We start from the raw sequence: 14,746 nt of genomic DNA on the forward strand, positions 1-14,746 counted from the left end.
TTCCCTCTGTCAAGGATTCCCTCCCAGTCATCCGGGCTGCGTCGACCCGAGGCTTGCCAAGGCACATTCCTGAATACTGACTTCACCTCTCTCCCTCACTCTCTCCATGTCCCCACAGTGCCGCCTCCTCCCTCGCAGCCCAGACAATGAATAAAAGAGTCTGTTTACGCACAGCAGAAAAACCGAGCAGCGCCAAGCAGAGGGGAGACACTTCCTGGAGACTGTTGCCAGCAACAGCAATAGGAAGACTGTTTCAGCGTCCAGAGAGTCGGGAAGAAAGACAGGAAGCTGTCCATCGCTTCATCCATGCTGCGAACATTATCCTGAACAAAGACCTTTAGGTTCAAGCTCCACCTTTCACCTCTTCGTGGTTACAGAGTTGTTTTAAAAACACAAATTAATATTATTATTATTATTATTATTATATGATTAAAAGAGCTAGAAATGCATCAGTGATCTGGAGATCAAATTCAGGCCTCCTTACAATTGATCGAAACTGATTAACGATTGGCCAATATTTCTATCGACCAGGTCTGATAAGATGAATGGCCAATGGTCCCTTGTTTGGCTTTGATCAATGCACGTCAAATTAAAAAATAGCAATCTGAACCCTCTCCTATTAGATTCATTTTCATGCTTAATTCCCTCCCCCCCTCTCAATTTAACCCCTATCAAAGACATTGCAGCACCTATTTTCCTTATGTGTTATAGTCGTGAGGTGAAAAGATTAACCTTGGTAAAAAAATAAAATAATGGAATTGCCTAAAAAAAATTAATCGCTATTGGTCAGGAAAAGCCTGGTCAGTGCATGTCTGATTGGGACAGAGACTATCAAGTCCTTTTAACAAGCTAGATTTCAGGCTGTCGTGTTAAAACTCCAAAACAAGAATGCTTTAGCGGTTACCATGGCGACATGGCTCAGAGATCATCACAACGTAACGTATCAATGTCTGTCAAAATGTCCTAACAAAAAAAACAATAATAATTCCCATGCAATCAGAGGGGCTTTAATAGGGCAAACTAGTATCAAACATTTCCCTCTTTCTAATGCAGATGAGTCTGCTTCTCTCCCCCCCAATCTGCTGCTAATAGACCGTTAGTAGTGGCATTCAGACAAGCTGACACACCTCCACAAAAACAAGCAAACCGTCCAGGGAGAGGGAAGCAGCGAGTGAGGAAGCACATTTATAGCAAGTGAGCAGAGGGGGAATAGTAAGCTGAAACTTGTGCCCCCAGATCCCGAGCAATCCACTAACCAGAAGAACGTACAATGAGCCTATAAATACGATGATGGTAACCCCTAATGATAGCTTTCTATATCCACTTAATCTCTTAATGTATTTTACCACTGGAGACAGTCTGAGCGCATTAACCATGTCAAATGGAAATGATAAATGTACCTCGTTCTTGAGCCTAACATTATTATAGAGAGCATAGAAAGCAACACAGACAACACCAGGAGATATATCAGTCGTCTCATCAAGTCGCTGTTTATCCTTGGAGACCAGCAAAACCAGCCAGAATTAGCAACAACCTCCAATTTTAGGCTTTTGATTAAGTTTGAATTCTTAAGTAAGGACATTGGAATTAGTTAAAAATTCAGTGAAGATACTAAAACAAAGGATAAAACAAAAAAAAGATTTTGATTAAGGTTTCAGTGTTTTTATGGCCTCAATCAACGGTTGTCTGATTTTACAGCTCAAAGGGGGCGTATGACATCCAAAGACAATGGAGCAGCCCAACACCATTAAAATCCTGGTATCAAAAAGCAACAACACTATTGTAAAAAACATAAAATCATTGTTTTAGGAGTTTGTAGTCTGTTTATAAGAGTCTTCAGAAATTAAAAAAATTAAATGTGCATACATTTGTCAAAGGTGGTGCAAAAAAATAAGTTAAATAAAATTATGCAAAACCATTAGAATACATACAGAAGGCTGAATGGTGCTTTGATTGTGAACAACTGAACACTATGATAGGAAGTTATAAATAGGTTTAGGGAAGTACTGGGAGAAATTCAGATAAGCTACTGTCTCTCAGGGTAACTGTTCAGTACATATGAGATCAGAACAGACTTTCTCTGGGATTGTGTTACATGCAGTATGTCCGATAAAAGTAATCCAGACCAGAAATGTTTTTTATGTGGGCCATCCGCTTCATATCTGTATAAAAACACATTGCAACAATGCATTAAAGCACAGCATTAGTGTGGTATTTGCTATATTTATTTATTTATTTATTATAAATTATCGGAATAAAGTCATGAAATATCTTTTTTTAATTTTGTTCAACTGAATATCATTATCAGTGTAATAAAACTGTTATTATACTCCTACCCCATTGTGGTTCAGATCCCCATTTTGCCAGGTGGTCCACTAGCTATGTCTACAAGCACAAAATTTCAGGATCGGATTGAAATTTGGATGAAAATAAAATTCTGATAGTACCTTTTATAGGGGCATGCAATCAATTAATCTGATCACAATGTGCGTTTGTATGCACCTGTCTTCAGTGTCCAAAATGAACTTCCTTAAAAATCCACCGGCCAAGCATATTTTTTACCGGCCAGAATATTAATTCTGACTGACCTCTGCTAAATATCTCTACATAATCCCGCTACGCAATTAGCCTGAGCTAAACGCTAGCTGTAACAAACGGACATGACGTAGTTGCTGTCTTTCTTGTGTCACACGTGCACCTGTTTGTGTAGGTGCGCATTTGTTGAAAGCAGAGGAACATAAACAGGGACCCACCCAAATGATGACTAAAAAACACGCCTTATTTGGTGCAAACATTTACTCGTCATGTAGCAGCTCCCGTTTTTTTTTATTAAAGTATCACAATAAACCTGCCACAGACAAAATACCCAATGTCAGAGTATACACATATCTCTTCCTCCCACTCCCAAAAACAAACAAAAAAAATGGTTAAAAAGGAGAGTTAAAAAGTGTAGCAAAGAGTGCAGTGACCAGAATTTTTTATAATAGGTTTGAAGAGAGCTGAAACCTGAAACCCAACTATGTACCTCAATGCCACCACCAACAAAAACTGACAACGTCCCAGATCAACCAGCAGACATGTGAAAGATGATTCCTGATGGTTACATAATAAACAGCTGTAGCTGTGGCCCACCTCGTGACTCCATGTATGGATGACAATAGACTGTTAATATTTAATATAATATAAACTAAGCTTATCTATATTTATGTCTTCAAATACAAATGTCTGGGCTAACCATTTTTAACCAGCACTATGTAGATAATATGCATGCATATTTTGTCATTTGCCAAGATAGTAATGCATATAGGTTGACATTGTTTTAGCAAGTGATGATTTGCAATGCCCCTGCATTATGCAAGCACGCTAAAGTGCTGAACATAAAGCCGTCTTCAATCTTGAGCTCGAATCAGCGGCCTGTGTTTGTTTATTGATCGGAAGACGATCAAAGAGAAATATCAAGTGATGCGAGAAATTGCAGTTGGGACAGGTAGAAATGTATGATTGTGTTTTCTTTTATAACCATGAGTGTTTTTTTATAGTCCTTTCATTCATTAGACTGATATATCAGGAGCATTAATATCCAATTCTGCTACAGCTACTGACCATTGTCTTTTTTATTAGAATTGCTTAGTGTACATTTAAGTCCTGTACAATTTTTTGAAATTGAGCGTCAATCATACAAGCAAGGACGTTGACACATTCATAGATGAATCTGGAGTTAGTTGGACCACAGCATGTCACTGAGAGCTCCACAGTTCTCACTTTTCTGAGGTATTTCAAGGCATAAATGTCCCCAAGGTGTAAGTTGTTTATTGGATAATAATCTGCTCGTACAATGTTTCTTAAAGAAACTATACAGAAATTGTCCAGAAACCTGCCGATCAGACATTTGAGGTGCCAGGAGGTTTAAATTATTGTCTGTTAAAAAAGATTATGGATTTAGAAACTTTGGAAATTTTGGAATGACAAGCTTTTGAAAATCGCAGTTAAGGTAATGGTCTACATTCTCTAGTGAATACACAGTGACTGATGCTTACATTTAGCATGCTAACTAGCTAACTGCTAGTAAATAGAGGAGTAAAGATCACTTAAAAAGGTCAAACTTGCTTTACAACTGCTTTATTACAGAACCACAAAACATACCTCTGTTTTTATATTAAAAACAGCTCATGACAGGAAGAATAGAAATATTTCAAATAGTTATTATAGTTGGGGAGAAAAAGAAATCTGCAAAAAAAAAAAAAAAAAAAAAAGCAGTTGGCTAATGTCCTTAATATAATTTGGTTCATTTTAGCGACAGATCAGCGGATCTACTTGTATTTCTACTAATGCTGGTCAGGAATCGAAAACGGAAAATACATGCAGCTTAAATGCTTCTTTGGAGATTTCTGTAAAGATTTGAGATTTTGTGGTAGTCAATTAGGACACCAGATGACACGCTGCAGCTGGTCATTGGCTGGACTTTCTCTGGCACCAACAAGCTGCGGTCAGGGAGAGAAACTGTAACCCCATTCTTTGTATTTGAGGAGAATATTGCAAGCTGGAACTAACCAACAGAATTAGCTATTCATTTGCATTTACAAACAGTGCATGTTAGTTATCTACTAATCTGCTGCAGATGAGTCAAACTGCAACTGATTACTGAAGCTATGACTTGTAGATTTATCAATTATGTACATTTGATCTTTGCTGCACTATACAATGGTCCACACACATCAATTCTTTTTACAAAGAGTGTAAAATGGATGTTTCACCCCACATTTTACTGCCACTGACAAGTTAAAGAGGAAAAGGAAAACACACTGTCAACAGAGCAGGACACACATGAGACGATTAACACAGAGCTGATATCTCATTGGGGCTTGAAGCTTCCTCTTTGAGGTCACAGCTTTGCGAAGAGCCATTTCTGAATATCTAAAACAGCCTAGAAGGATGGCAAATGGCCATCTAGTAGCCAATATAGCTGGAAGCTGGGGGAAAAAATAGCCTGCAAGCCCCCAAAACACTGGCCCAAAAATATCTGCGTTAATACCATGCCATTTCTAAGGTTTATTCTAGGTTTGGAAACCAGAGCGAATCTTCTGCCCAATCAAAAGTATTAATCTCAGAACGGCTAGAGTAAAAACTTTGTTACCCTTTATGGTTTAAAGAAACCCACACTCCAGAGATGGCCGACACCGTTAAATGTGGGAAAATGATTAGCTTTGCATAATTATTCACACCATATTAACTTTTTTTGTCATGTTTTTATTTTATCAATGTATTTCATTGGGCCTTTAGGGACCAGACTAACATATAGAAGTGCAGGATTGTGAAGTGGACGGAAACAGTTCGACACTTGCAAATCTGTACAATGTGATGTGAATTTCTATTCACCACCCTGACACTACTTTAAAGCAACTGTTGCTCTGTATTCAGCTGCTGATCTCTGCTGAAGTAAAGCCTCTTCACAACATGTTGCTGATGCTGATGCTGCATGTCCTGTGTAGGTTTTCCACTACACAATGCATTTGACATGCAGCCCAACACATTCAGATTAGGTCTATTCTAACCAGAACACCTTCCTCCTCATGTTGGCTTTGTCCCTGCTTGGCTTGTGGCAAACTGCAAACGGGATGCTTTACAGCTTTCTTTCAGAAAATGCACACTTTTATTTTGCATTTTTTAAAGGCCAGATTTGTGGAGTGCACAGCTAATAGTTGTCTTGTCAACAGATTCTTCCACTGGAGTTGTGGATCTGCAGCTACTCAAGAGTGACCATTCACATCTTGTCTGCTTCTACAATTAATGCTCAACTTATGCGTCCTGCCACTTTAGCATAACGGCTACGTTATGGTAGATGCGCCATACTCGTTTTGGTGATGTGCAAAGCCTGAGCATTTGTTTTATAACCTAACCCTGCTTTAATCTGCTGTGTTACTTGGTTTTTGTGTATTCACTATATTTTTCTTAAATAAGTCAGTACACCAGTCACGTTAAGCTGCTGTCTTCTCACAGGAGATTGCATGCTGCAGACCATCTTCGAAACAATGTTTTTAAATCCAGTGTGTAGCAGTTACTCTGCCTGTATTGTTTATTATTATGTATTTCTTTTGCACCAATGTGGGGCAGAAGTTCAATTTCATAACACCACTATGCAAAGTAGGACTATAATATTAAAGAGTAGCCTATCAAAATAGTGTAACTAAACATCCTGATATTTATTGATTTGTTAATTTGTTTCTAGGGGTCTGCAGCCATAATCACTTGTTTATAGTTACTTCCAACTTCTTATCGTGATCGTCCACCCCAGATAATGACAAACAATGCATTTGCTCACCTCTTGAAGGCGATTGCTTACACAGAATTGTATTTAGAGACATGAGACTCAAAGGGGCTGAACACAAAATTTGGAAAACACATGCATAATTTTCCTTCCATGTTTGGGTCATTCAGAAAAAAAATTAATCCCATTGAGATTGAGAAGTCTGCAGTGCTGTAACCTGACCAAATGTGAAAAAGCTCAGGAGGCGTGAACAGTTTGCCGTGCATTTCTACACCAGCCAAATAAAAAGGCAACGACTGAGACTAAATGAGACACTGGCAAGATTTGTCTGTGGGACCATCTGTGCTGCAGAGCCTCAGTGATGTCCAATTAAGAGAAAATAATACAAAAAAAAAAAAAAAAAACTAGAACATCACACATCAGTTAACACAATTTCCATCAGCATGCACGACCTGACCAACACTTTATTTTGGAAACATTCATATACACCATCTGGTCCCAGATATCCTCGACACATTCCTGCCAGAGCTCATCGAGCTTCACAAACCCTAACATGGAGTTTGAAGGATTAGCAACCGATGTTGAACCACCTCATTTTACTTCATCTCTGCACTCTGCAGCAGATCGGACTGTGACTCAACATCATCAGCGACAACGTAAGGCTGTGAAGATGACGGACAAATTCAGAGGTGGGAGGGAAGAAGTGATTAAGCTAGGACAGGATCAGGAACACAGCTCCTTTTGAAGGCAGACACACACACTCAAGAGCCCACTAGAAGAGGGAAGTGAGTCAACCCCCACCTCCCCACGAAGAGCTTCAAGTCACTTTTCTCTAATCTAACTGCCTTCTCAGTCCACAAAGTGCCAACACTGAACGCCAGTTTCACCAACTCCGCCGGACGATTTTAGCAGCTGCTGACCTCAGAGTGAAAGGCGATGTGCAGTGGCGCTGGTGCGAAGGAGGAGGAGGAACGGCAGGAAGCGGCACGACGCATCTCGTAGTTCAAACTCGAGAGAGATAAAGTCAGACCGCATTCATGTCGAGTTGCAGAACAGGAAGAGAAACGACTTCATGACAGAGATCCTGCTAGACTAGAGGAAGCTATAGTTATTGTCTGTGGCTGAAGCCAAACTGTGCAGAAAGCAAATATTTAACCTTCCACGAGTTAAAGAGAAAGACTTAATAATCTTAAAGCTGACAAGAAAATGAAAAAAAAAAAACTTCTGATGCAGATATGTGGCTTTTTGGGGGTTATTTCCAATTTTTTTATTTTTTTTAGAAGCCCACTTTTGTAAAGCAGACCCACAAGTATGATAGCCTCGTGAGACCATCCTGATCTCGCAAGCTTTCAAGGTTTCACTCGCAGATCAGTCTGGCTACTCTCCGTTAAAGAAAATTTGGAGCCGTTCACCAAACGAACGTCCAATCAGCGTTGGCTTTGAGGCGGGTTGAGGTGTGACGCAACGGGAAGCGCGTCAGTTCAGTCTAAACAACATGGCGGTTTCAGCCGATAAAACTAGCGTTAGCGTGGCTATCGAGCAAGTTTTATCGGAATTACAGAGTATTTATTTGCTGAGCTAACGAGCCTTTACCTGCAGCAGCAAGAGTAGCTTGGCTTGTGGTTGTGTTTTCGTCGTCGCTCGTAACAGAGCGACGACGAATCTGATTGGTTCATTTGGCCCGTCTATCACCAACATAGGCCAATCAGCTAACCAGTATTTTCGCCCCTTCCCAAAGTTACTTCAACGGAAGGTTTCCAGATGGATATGCGGAGCAAATCTATCTGGCGGAGTCAGGTAACAAGTATGATAGCTTTCTCTGAAAACAACAACAACTTTAAAGATTAGGTGAGCAGAGGCTCAGTGGAGATACAGCACATCCTAGCAGATGAAAGAGTTTAATAGTTTGTCTTCATGCCGTCTGTCGTTTGATGTGGCGGAAAATTAGGTCCATGCCCTACTTCCAGCAAGCCAGGGGCTTGATAACCTAGAGCAAAACGTCACAGTTTCATCAGATTTACACAACAATTCAAAACTAAATGATCCAGGTATTTCAATTCAGTAACAGGAAAGCAGTCAACATGATTACTACTGCTAAAATTAGAGATGCACCATAAATAAATTAATCAGCTTTTGACCAGAATGCAATGAGTTTTACTCAGTTGGCCCCTGACAGGTGATTGGCTGGTCGGGAGCTCCAAAATTCCACATTTTTTTGTAGTCGGTAAACACACCATGTGCGAGTTCTTCTGGTGTGAACCAGGTTACAGAGAGATGAGAGTTTCCTCGTAAGCAGGGGAGAAGTGCAGGGACCAAACAGCTAACTCAAGTTAGCAAGTTCTAGTATCAGTGAGGAATATCAAATGTCAAAAGGAGTACAAAGAGGTAAAAAGTTATTCACGGGGAAGTTGCTTTGTCTATGACATGTCCAAACATGTGTGCAGATGATTCAGGGAAAGAGGAGGGGAGAAAGAGCGAGACCTTCTGCAGATAACAGGATGACCGAAAGAGGCAGAGCTAAGGTGATTCATCTGAGCTTACATGCTGGATTTCAAAATGTTGCCAGCCTTTTTATTACTCTCAGCATTAATGTAAGGGGAGTTAGCCAAGCTAGCCATGCTAACTTACAATATAACATACTATGGAAACTTTAATTAGCCATTCTATTTGAAACACAAGGCTCTCAACTCTCACGCGGTGACCGTGTGACACACACATTTGCCTGACTTCACACGCCACACACACATGGCATTTCTCACACAAAAACATAACAACGGCCATTTGGCTGCAGATGATCCGTTCACAGCACTGTCCACTCAGAGCTCAGTCTGAACCCTGCCTCCTGCGGGGCTGTTTCAGCTTCTTTCACATCTAGTGGCCATCAGTAACTCCTGCTGCAGTTAGCGTTAACAGAGCAGCAGGAAGAGCAGTCAGAGTTATAAATAATTCTGGTCTTAACTTTATTCAGTGATTATTTGTACATTTGGGGTCCGTTTCATTTCATTCATACATACATACATGCCGGTCTATCTAGGAACTGAACGTATGTTACAAGAATAAAGCAGCCAGCTGGAATGGACTCAGGGAGGTGCCATGCCTTTCCCACGCTTATCACAACTGGAAATATTTCCAAACAGTTAAACTGCTTTGTGTAGGCAGGGCAAAAGGGCCTTCATTCAGCTAGCTGACCAGCAGCATACAGCAACAGGTGGGGAAAGGTCAGCGCTGCACGAAGACCAGAGAAAACTCTGGTTACTCCAGCTCGTTCTCAGGCATCTCATGTAGAAGGAGTTGAAGCGGTAGGAACAGTTGCCTATCGGTAGTTGGTTCATGATGACTGGAACTACGCCGAAACGACCAGCACACGATCATGACCAGACTGTGTTGCATAACTAGCCTCCCAGCGGGAAGGTACCGTGGAATTGTAAAACCTTGTAAAATCTTCATAGCTCCACAACCTTTCACAAAGTCGAGAGGGGAAGAAAAATACAATATTAATAATGATAACCAGTCCTCTCTGGTGCAGTAACATCCAGCCGTCTGAAGAACAGCCAGGACACAGGGAACTCTATCAGTAAATGATCCAGTCATCTGAGTGTTGCAGTCTTTCAGAGACTGCTGTCAGGAGACCCACCACCCTTTTCAGGAAAAAAAAGGTTGATTTCTCATGGGGACCATATGCCTTTTTATTGATACGTTCTGAAAATGAACACCTTTGAAATAAAGGCTGTGTGTGCCCAGGACACAGTCACACATCACATAGCCTCCTCCCCCACGCCCACATGCAGAGACACAGTGTGTGTGTGTGAGAGAGAGCGAGAGCGAGAGAGAGAGAGAGAGAGAGAGAGAGAAACAAAGAAAGAGACTTCCAGACTCTACAACATCAGAAGGAGCCCTTTCTCAATAAAGGTGATAAAGCGTCTAGTAAAATGAGGTGATTGTACACCCCGGACAGCAGAATTAACGAAATGCCTCTGGATGAAGGAAGATGAGAGCAGGGCAGCTCCTGGCTGGGCATAAACGGAAGGTGTAAATGTGAATAAAAGGCGGGCAGCACTCTAATTACAGAAAGCCTGTCCAGATGTGGTAGCTGAGCCCATTTTCCAATATCACCAAAAAGAATCATGAACACTAGTGTGTGTGTGCGTGCGCGCGCGGGGTGTGGGGTCCTCCCCGTTACAACGAAGAGAAGCGGCGACAGGAAGCCGCAAAGCAACTGCAACACAGCCCTGTTTAAAATCATATGATATAAACCTTCATTCAGCATCATACGAAGGGAAAAAGCTGCACCAAAAACTTCAACATGATTAAGACGCTGCCATCTGTCCTGTTGGAGAGGAAAACCCCACAGACACGACGCCAAGGAAACCTGACTTCAACCTTCACTTTACCTTCAGCAGTAATGAGGCATGATGTGCTACGATAATGCTTCACTTGACGAGACAGGCAAGCGCTCACAGACTGCTCTCAGATGGTGGGGAAAAGAATGAAAATCCCTCATCTGCCCCAGATACCGGGAGACAATGTGGAGACCCTTTCTGGGAGCATGGAGGAGAACTGCTGCTCCACTAAAATGAATACTCATCACAGTGGAGCTCTGTTTTTTCAAAAAAAAAAAAAAAAAAAAAAACACACAAAAAAAATGTTTCATCAAACTGTCCCTGCTGTTTAAAATCCTTTCACAGAGTAGTCAGAGAAAGTGTTGGCATGACAAGAGTTTTCTTTGGCTGTATGGAGTATGGAGTAAAGGAGTAATCTGACTGCTGGTCAGATGGCTGAAAGAACTCTCTCGCACTTTTTTCACCTCGTAACTAAATTCAGCTGTTTGGAAATATTTATGGACAAGATGGACCATTTTTTCCCTTTGTATACAATGCATCAAAACTAAAACTTCTTTTTGTGTTAAATAAAATAAAAAAAACAAGGTTAGGGACATAAGCATTGATGCATATATCCCACAATTCCTTTACTTTAGGATGGAAAATTATCTAGTAATTATCACAATCTGAGGCCTATATATTTATTTTATGCAGTATTATAATTAAAGTAAAAAAAGTCTTAATCACCTAAAAGAAATTCATAATCAGGGTCAGCAAAGAAAAGAAAGATCAATGCGTCTGAAAAATATGCCCAGTCAGCTCATGAGCGGAAGAAAAAAAGAGCAAAACAACAACAACAAAAAGCTTGTTTATATGAAATACAGATTGGGAAGATGGGAATTATCCCCATTTTGGATAATTTGTCTGCCAGGAACAGCAGGGATAAAAAATGCAGTGGTTTCTTGGTGGGAAATCCTTCCGCTCTTGGTTTTTTAGTCCTTTCCTTCATCTTCTCTTCAAAATAGGCAGTTTACAAACCACCACATTATTTCCCACTTAGTGTCTGTAAGGAAAACTGTATATCTCTGAATGAATATTGTGTGGGCTTGCTAGTCCGGTCCAAGTGGCTCGCCCAGTATGCCGAGCTGCTCAGTGGCCACTGATTCCAAGGACCTAAAAACGACTCATGACAAGCTATAAAACTTTTGACACTGCAGTTATTTTCTTATTCACCTATTAAAGATGGGAGAAGTCCATCCGGCTCTTGGCCTTGCCCTGGTTGATTCATATCTTCAGCCTCATGAAAACTCTTATTAGTTCATACGAAAATTAAAATGTTAAGGTTTTAAGCAAATACACGTCTGGTAGGGTATTCAATTATAGTGACACATTTTGAAAAATCTGATTTTTAACTAGTTGTTAAAAGCGGTGCCAAACTCAAGATGCAAAAATCATCCAGCGTGGCCAATAGGAAAGGCATTAGTGGTGCTGTGGTGGCTGAGGGACAATGTGCTTGACTTTACGGGCCCTCTTAGTCAAAGCCTAGCCTAATGATTGTGTTTATAAGAAGATCCTGTTAACCTAACGAAGAACCCCACCCCCCTGCAAACTGCTCTGAACAGATGCTCCCTGGAACACAGCACCGCGGCTCACATGGAGCCCTTGCTTCATCTACAAAGCCTGGGGTTTTGCCAGCAGATGAGAGGGAGGCATTTAAGCTGTCAAACGTCAGTGCAACAACCCAAATGAAAACAAAACAAAGAATAAAATTCTAATCCAAGCCATCCTGGCACCATTTCGAAACAATTTCGGCTCTTCGGAAAAGCAGCATACATGGCCTTAAAGTGTAGGCCGTGAAAAGGAGTGAAGGGGTATTCCTTTCCCGCAGTGTTTGCCTGCAATGTGCTCGCACAAGGCAGGAAGTTCACAGCTAAAAGCGAAAGAGATGTTATCTATGGCAAGACGTTGCTTTTTTTCCATGAAGTCATCACAAGCCCCTAGGGTAGAGAGAGGCAGGCTTGCAACAAAAGGGCTAGTGTTCGGCCTGCACAATGTGCCACTCTGCTACAGGGCTTGGCCACACATGCAAATGACAGGTCAGGACAGAAAGGTGTGCTGATGTCAGGTTGGAGCCCAAAATGCCCATCAGACCCCAGCATGGTGCAGGGTGGAGAACGTTGTTGGGGGAGCTTTATGCTGCAGCTGCAACATGACTATATAGAATCCATTTAACCTACAACTGAAACTTTGTCACTGCAAATCTTGGGAGCCTTTTTAGAACCTGGAAGCAGAGCCCTGCAACAGTTGGGCATCTATTTTTCCCTCTATGAAGGTGATGCAGTGGGAAGTGGAAGCATATGCAGGGGCAACTGTTGAAAGTGAAAACAGGTTGTTCAGGATCTTGTTTCATCATCCGATTCATTCGATTTAGTCTTGCAGCCAAGAAGCCTTGAGGGCAGCCCCGCTCTGCACTTCCTGAACCCCGCCTGTTCTCCGACGCGCAGCTGTACCCGCTGTCAGAGTTCTGGCTCTGGGGCTGGGAGGCTTTTTTTCTGCACGCAAGGTGGAAGCTGCTGAGGCCGAACTGACATGATGCGTCCCCGGGGAGGGGGTGGCGGAATGGGTAGTATGAGGGCAGATCACATCCTGCAGGATATCAGTGTCCACCTGTCTCAACTTTAAGCAGAGCGGTGCACGCAGGAGGATGTGTGCGCCTCTGTCCCCAGATTAAGTGCCGGAGGGGAAATGATCGCTCCGTTTCATCCGATTTTTATTTTTACCCGTACGACCCGCCGATACGCTAGAAAACATAACGCCAGCCGAGGGAGTTCCTGGCGGATGAATCGATTCGAGCTTTAACGCAAGGTGCTGAAGAGTGTAGGTGCGAGAACTGTAACTCACCGTTCGGTCCATATTTCTCCAGGTTGACTTTGACCTGATCCAGGGTCAGTCCGGTGATTTCGTTCACGTCGAAGTTGTCTAAAACTTCGCTCGCAGACTTAGTGTGCGCATTTTCCATCTTGGTGGACGAGGCTTCAGATGATCCGGTCCAAATGCATGTAGTTGAAGTAGTACAGTGCGCGGGCTCTGGGGCGACTTCAGCGGCGCTAATTTCCACCGGGTGGACGCTCGACGTGACGCTGTCACCTGTCTCTCCCCCACCAAACAAGAGGGGGAAAAAAGCTGAAGGAAGAAAACAAACACGTCCGGATCCGCGGTTCGAGCGCTGTCGTCCTTCTGTCGCTCTGGCGCCGCTGTTACTTCATCTCCATCTGAAGGTGTGCTGTGGCGCCACAGACCGCCTCTTCGCTGCTCAGCCCTCCCTCCTGCGCTCCCATTGGCCGCGTCTACCTGGGCGCAGGGTGCCGCTGCCTCCTGCAGCCGCCTTGATCCAGATAGGGGCAAAAACGCGCCGCTTGGGCCAGGTCCGCGGTTGCTGCAGGGGGGATGGCTCATTATACTTGTGATTTCAACGACCTCCAGCTGCCCTTCAAGCAGAGAAAGCGCAACATCTCCAGCCAGAGCTGTTCCCCATCATCAGCCACCACTGCAGCACTAAAACAGGAGTCAGCAACCTTCATACGCCTGGAGCTGGAGCTGCAAAATCTACATCAGATTTTAAACAAAGATAACTTATTAGCTATATAGTTTTTCAGATTTGTTTTCTTATTTACCCTTTTTTAATTTCATATCCTTACAGGTTTGGTTGTTTCATACCATTTCTGGTACTAAATGGTGCCACCTGTCTGCAGACGTTTTGTCCCTAGGTCTTAGGGGGCTGTGCATTTCAATTCAACCACTAAAGTCAAGTATTTTTTCAGTTTACTATCTATAGTCAGCTGCAAGGAAATATGGCCATGTGATGCCAGGAAATTCTTAAGCAGGGTGTCAACTTGAGTTGTTTTGGTTTTATCTCTTTCATAGTTTGTCAGCCTGTATTCATTTTGACAGCACGTTTCCATTAAGTTATATACATAGTCTTTAGACTAAAAGGAAATCCGTTTTAGACACCTTGTGGTCACCTGTAATTTAGTTTATTATTGTGTCAGCGGGCTAAATAAAAAAAATACAGCTTTTTTTGATTATCATGTGATCTTACCTTCGGAAAATATAATTATCTAGGAAACAGCAGAGCTTAGATAATATTTTAGAACATACTATA

The 14,746-nt window shown here is 42.1% G+C and overlaps 1 protein-coding gene across 2 annotated transcripts in view; it reads right to left on the reverse strand.

Annotated features, from left to right (window-relative positions):
- The window catches only part of atp2a3 (ATPase sarcoplasmic/endoplasmic reticulum Ca2+ transporting 3), a 79,575-nt gene extending 65,690 nt beyond the window's left edge, over window positions 1–13,885 (reverse strand). Inside the window, exon 1 of one of the 2 annotated variants that reach the window (XM_012856859.3) lies at window positions 13,486–13,885. In XM_012856859.3, the coding sequence (XP_012712313.2) occupies window positions 13,486–13,603 (118 nt within the window). In that variant the 5' untranslated portion in view covers window positions 13,604–13,885. The remainder of the gene's footprint in view (window positions 1–13,485) is intronic. The other variant, XM_012856861.3, reaches the window with a different exon arrangement.
- Between the last annotated feature and the right edge of the window lie 861 nt (window positions 13,886–14,746).

The sequence above is a fragment of the Fundulus heteroclitus genome, chromosome 11 (assembly GCF_011125445.2).
Source record: "Fundulus heteroclitus isolate FHET01 chromosome 11, MU-UCD_Fhet_4.1, whole genome shotgun sequence".
Taxonomy (NCBI): domain Eukaryota; kingdom Metazoa; phylum Chordata; class Actinopteri; order Cyprinodontiformes; family Fundulidae; genus Fundulus; species Fundulus heteroclitus.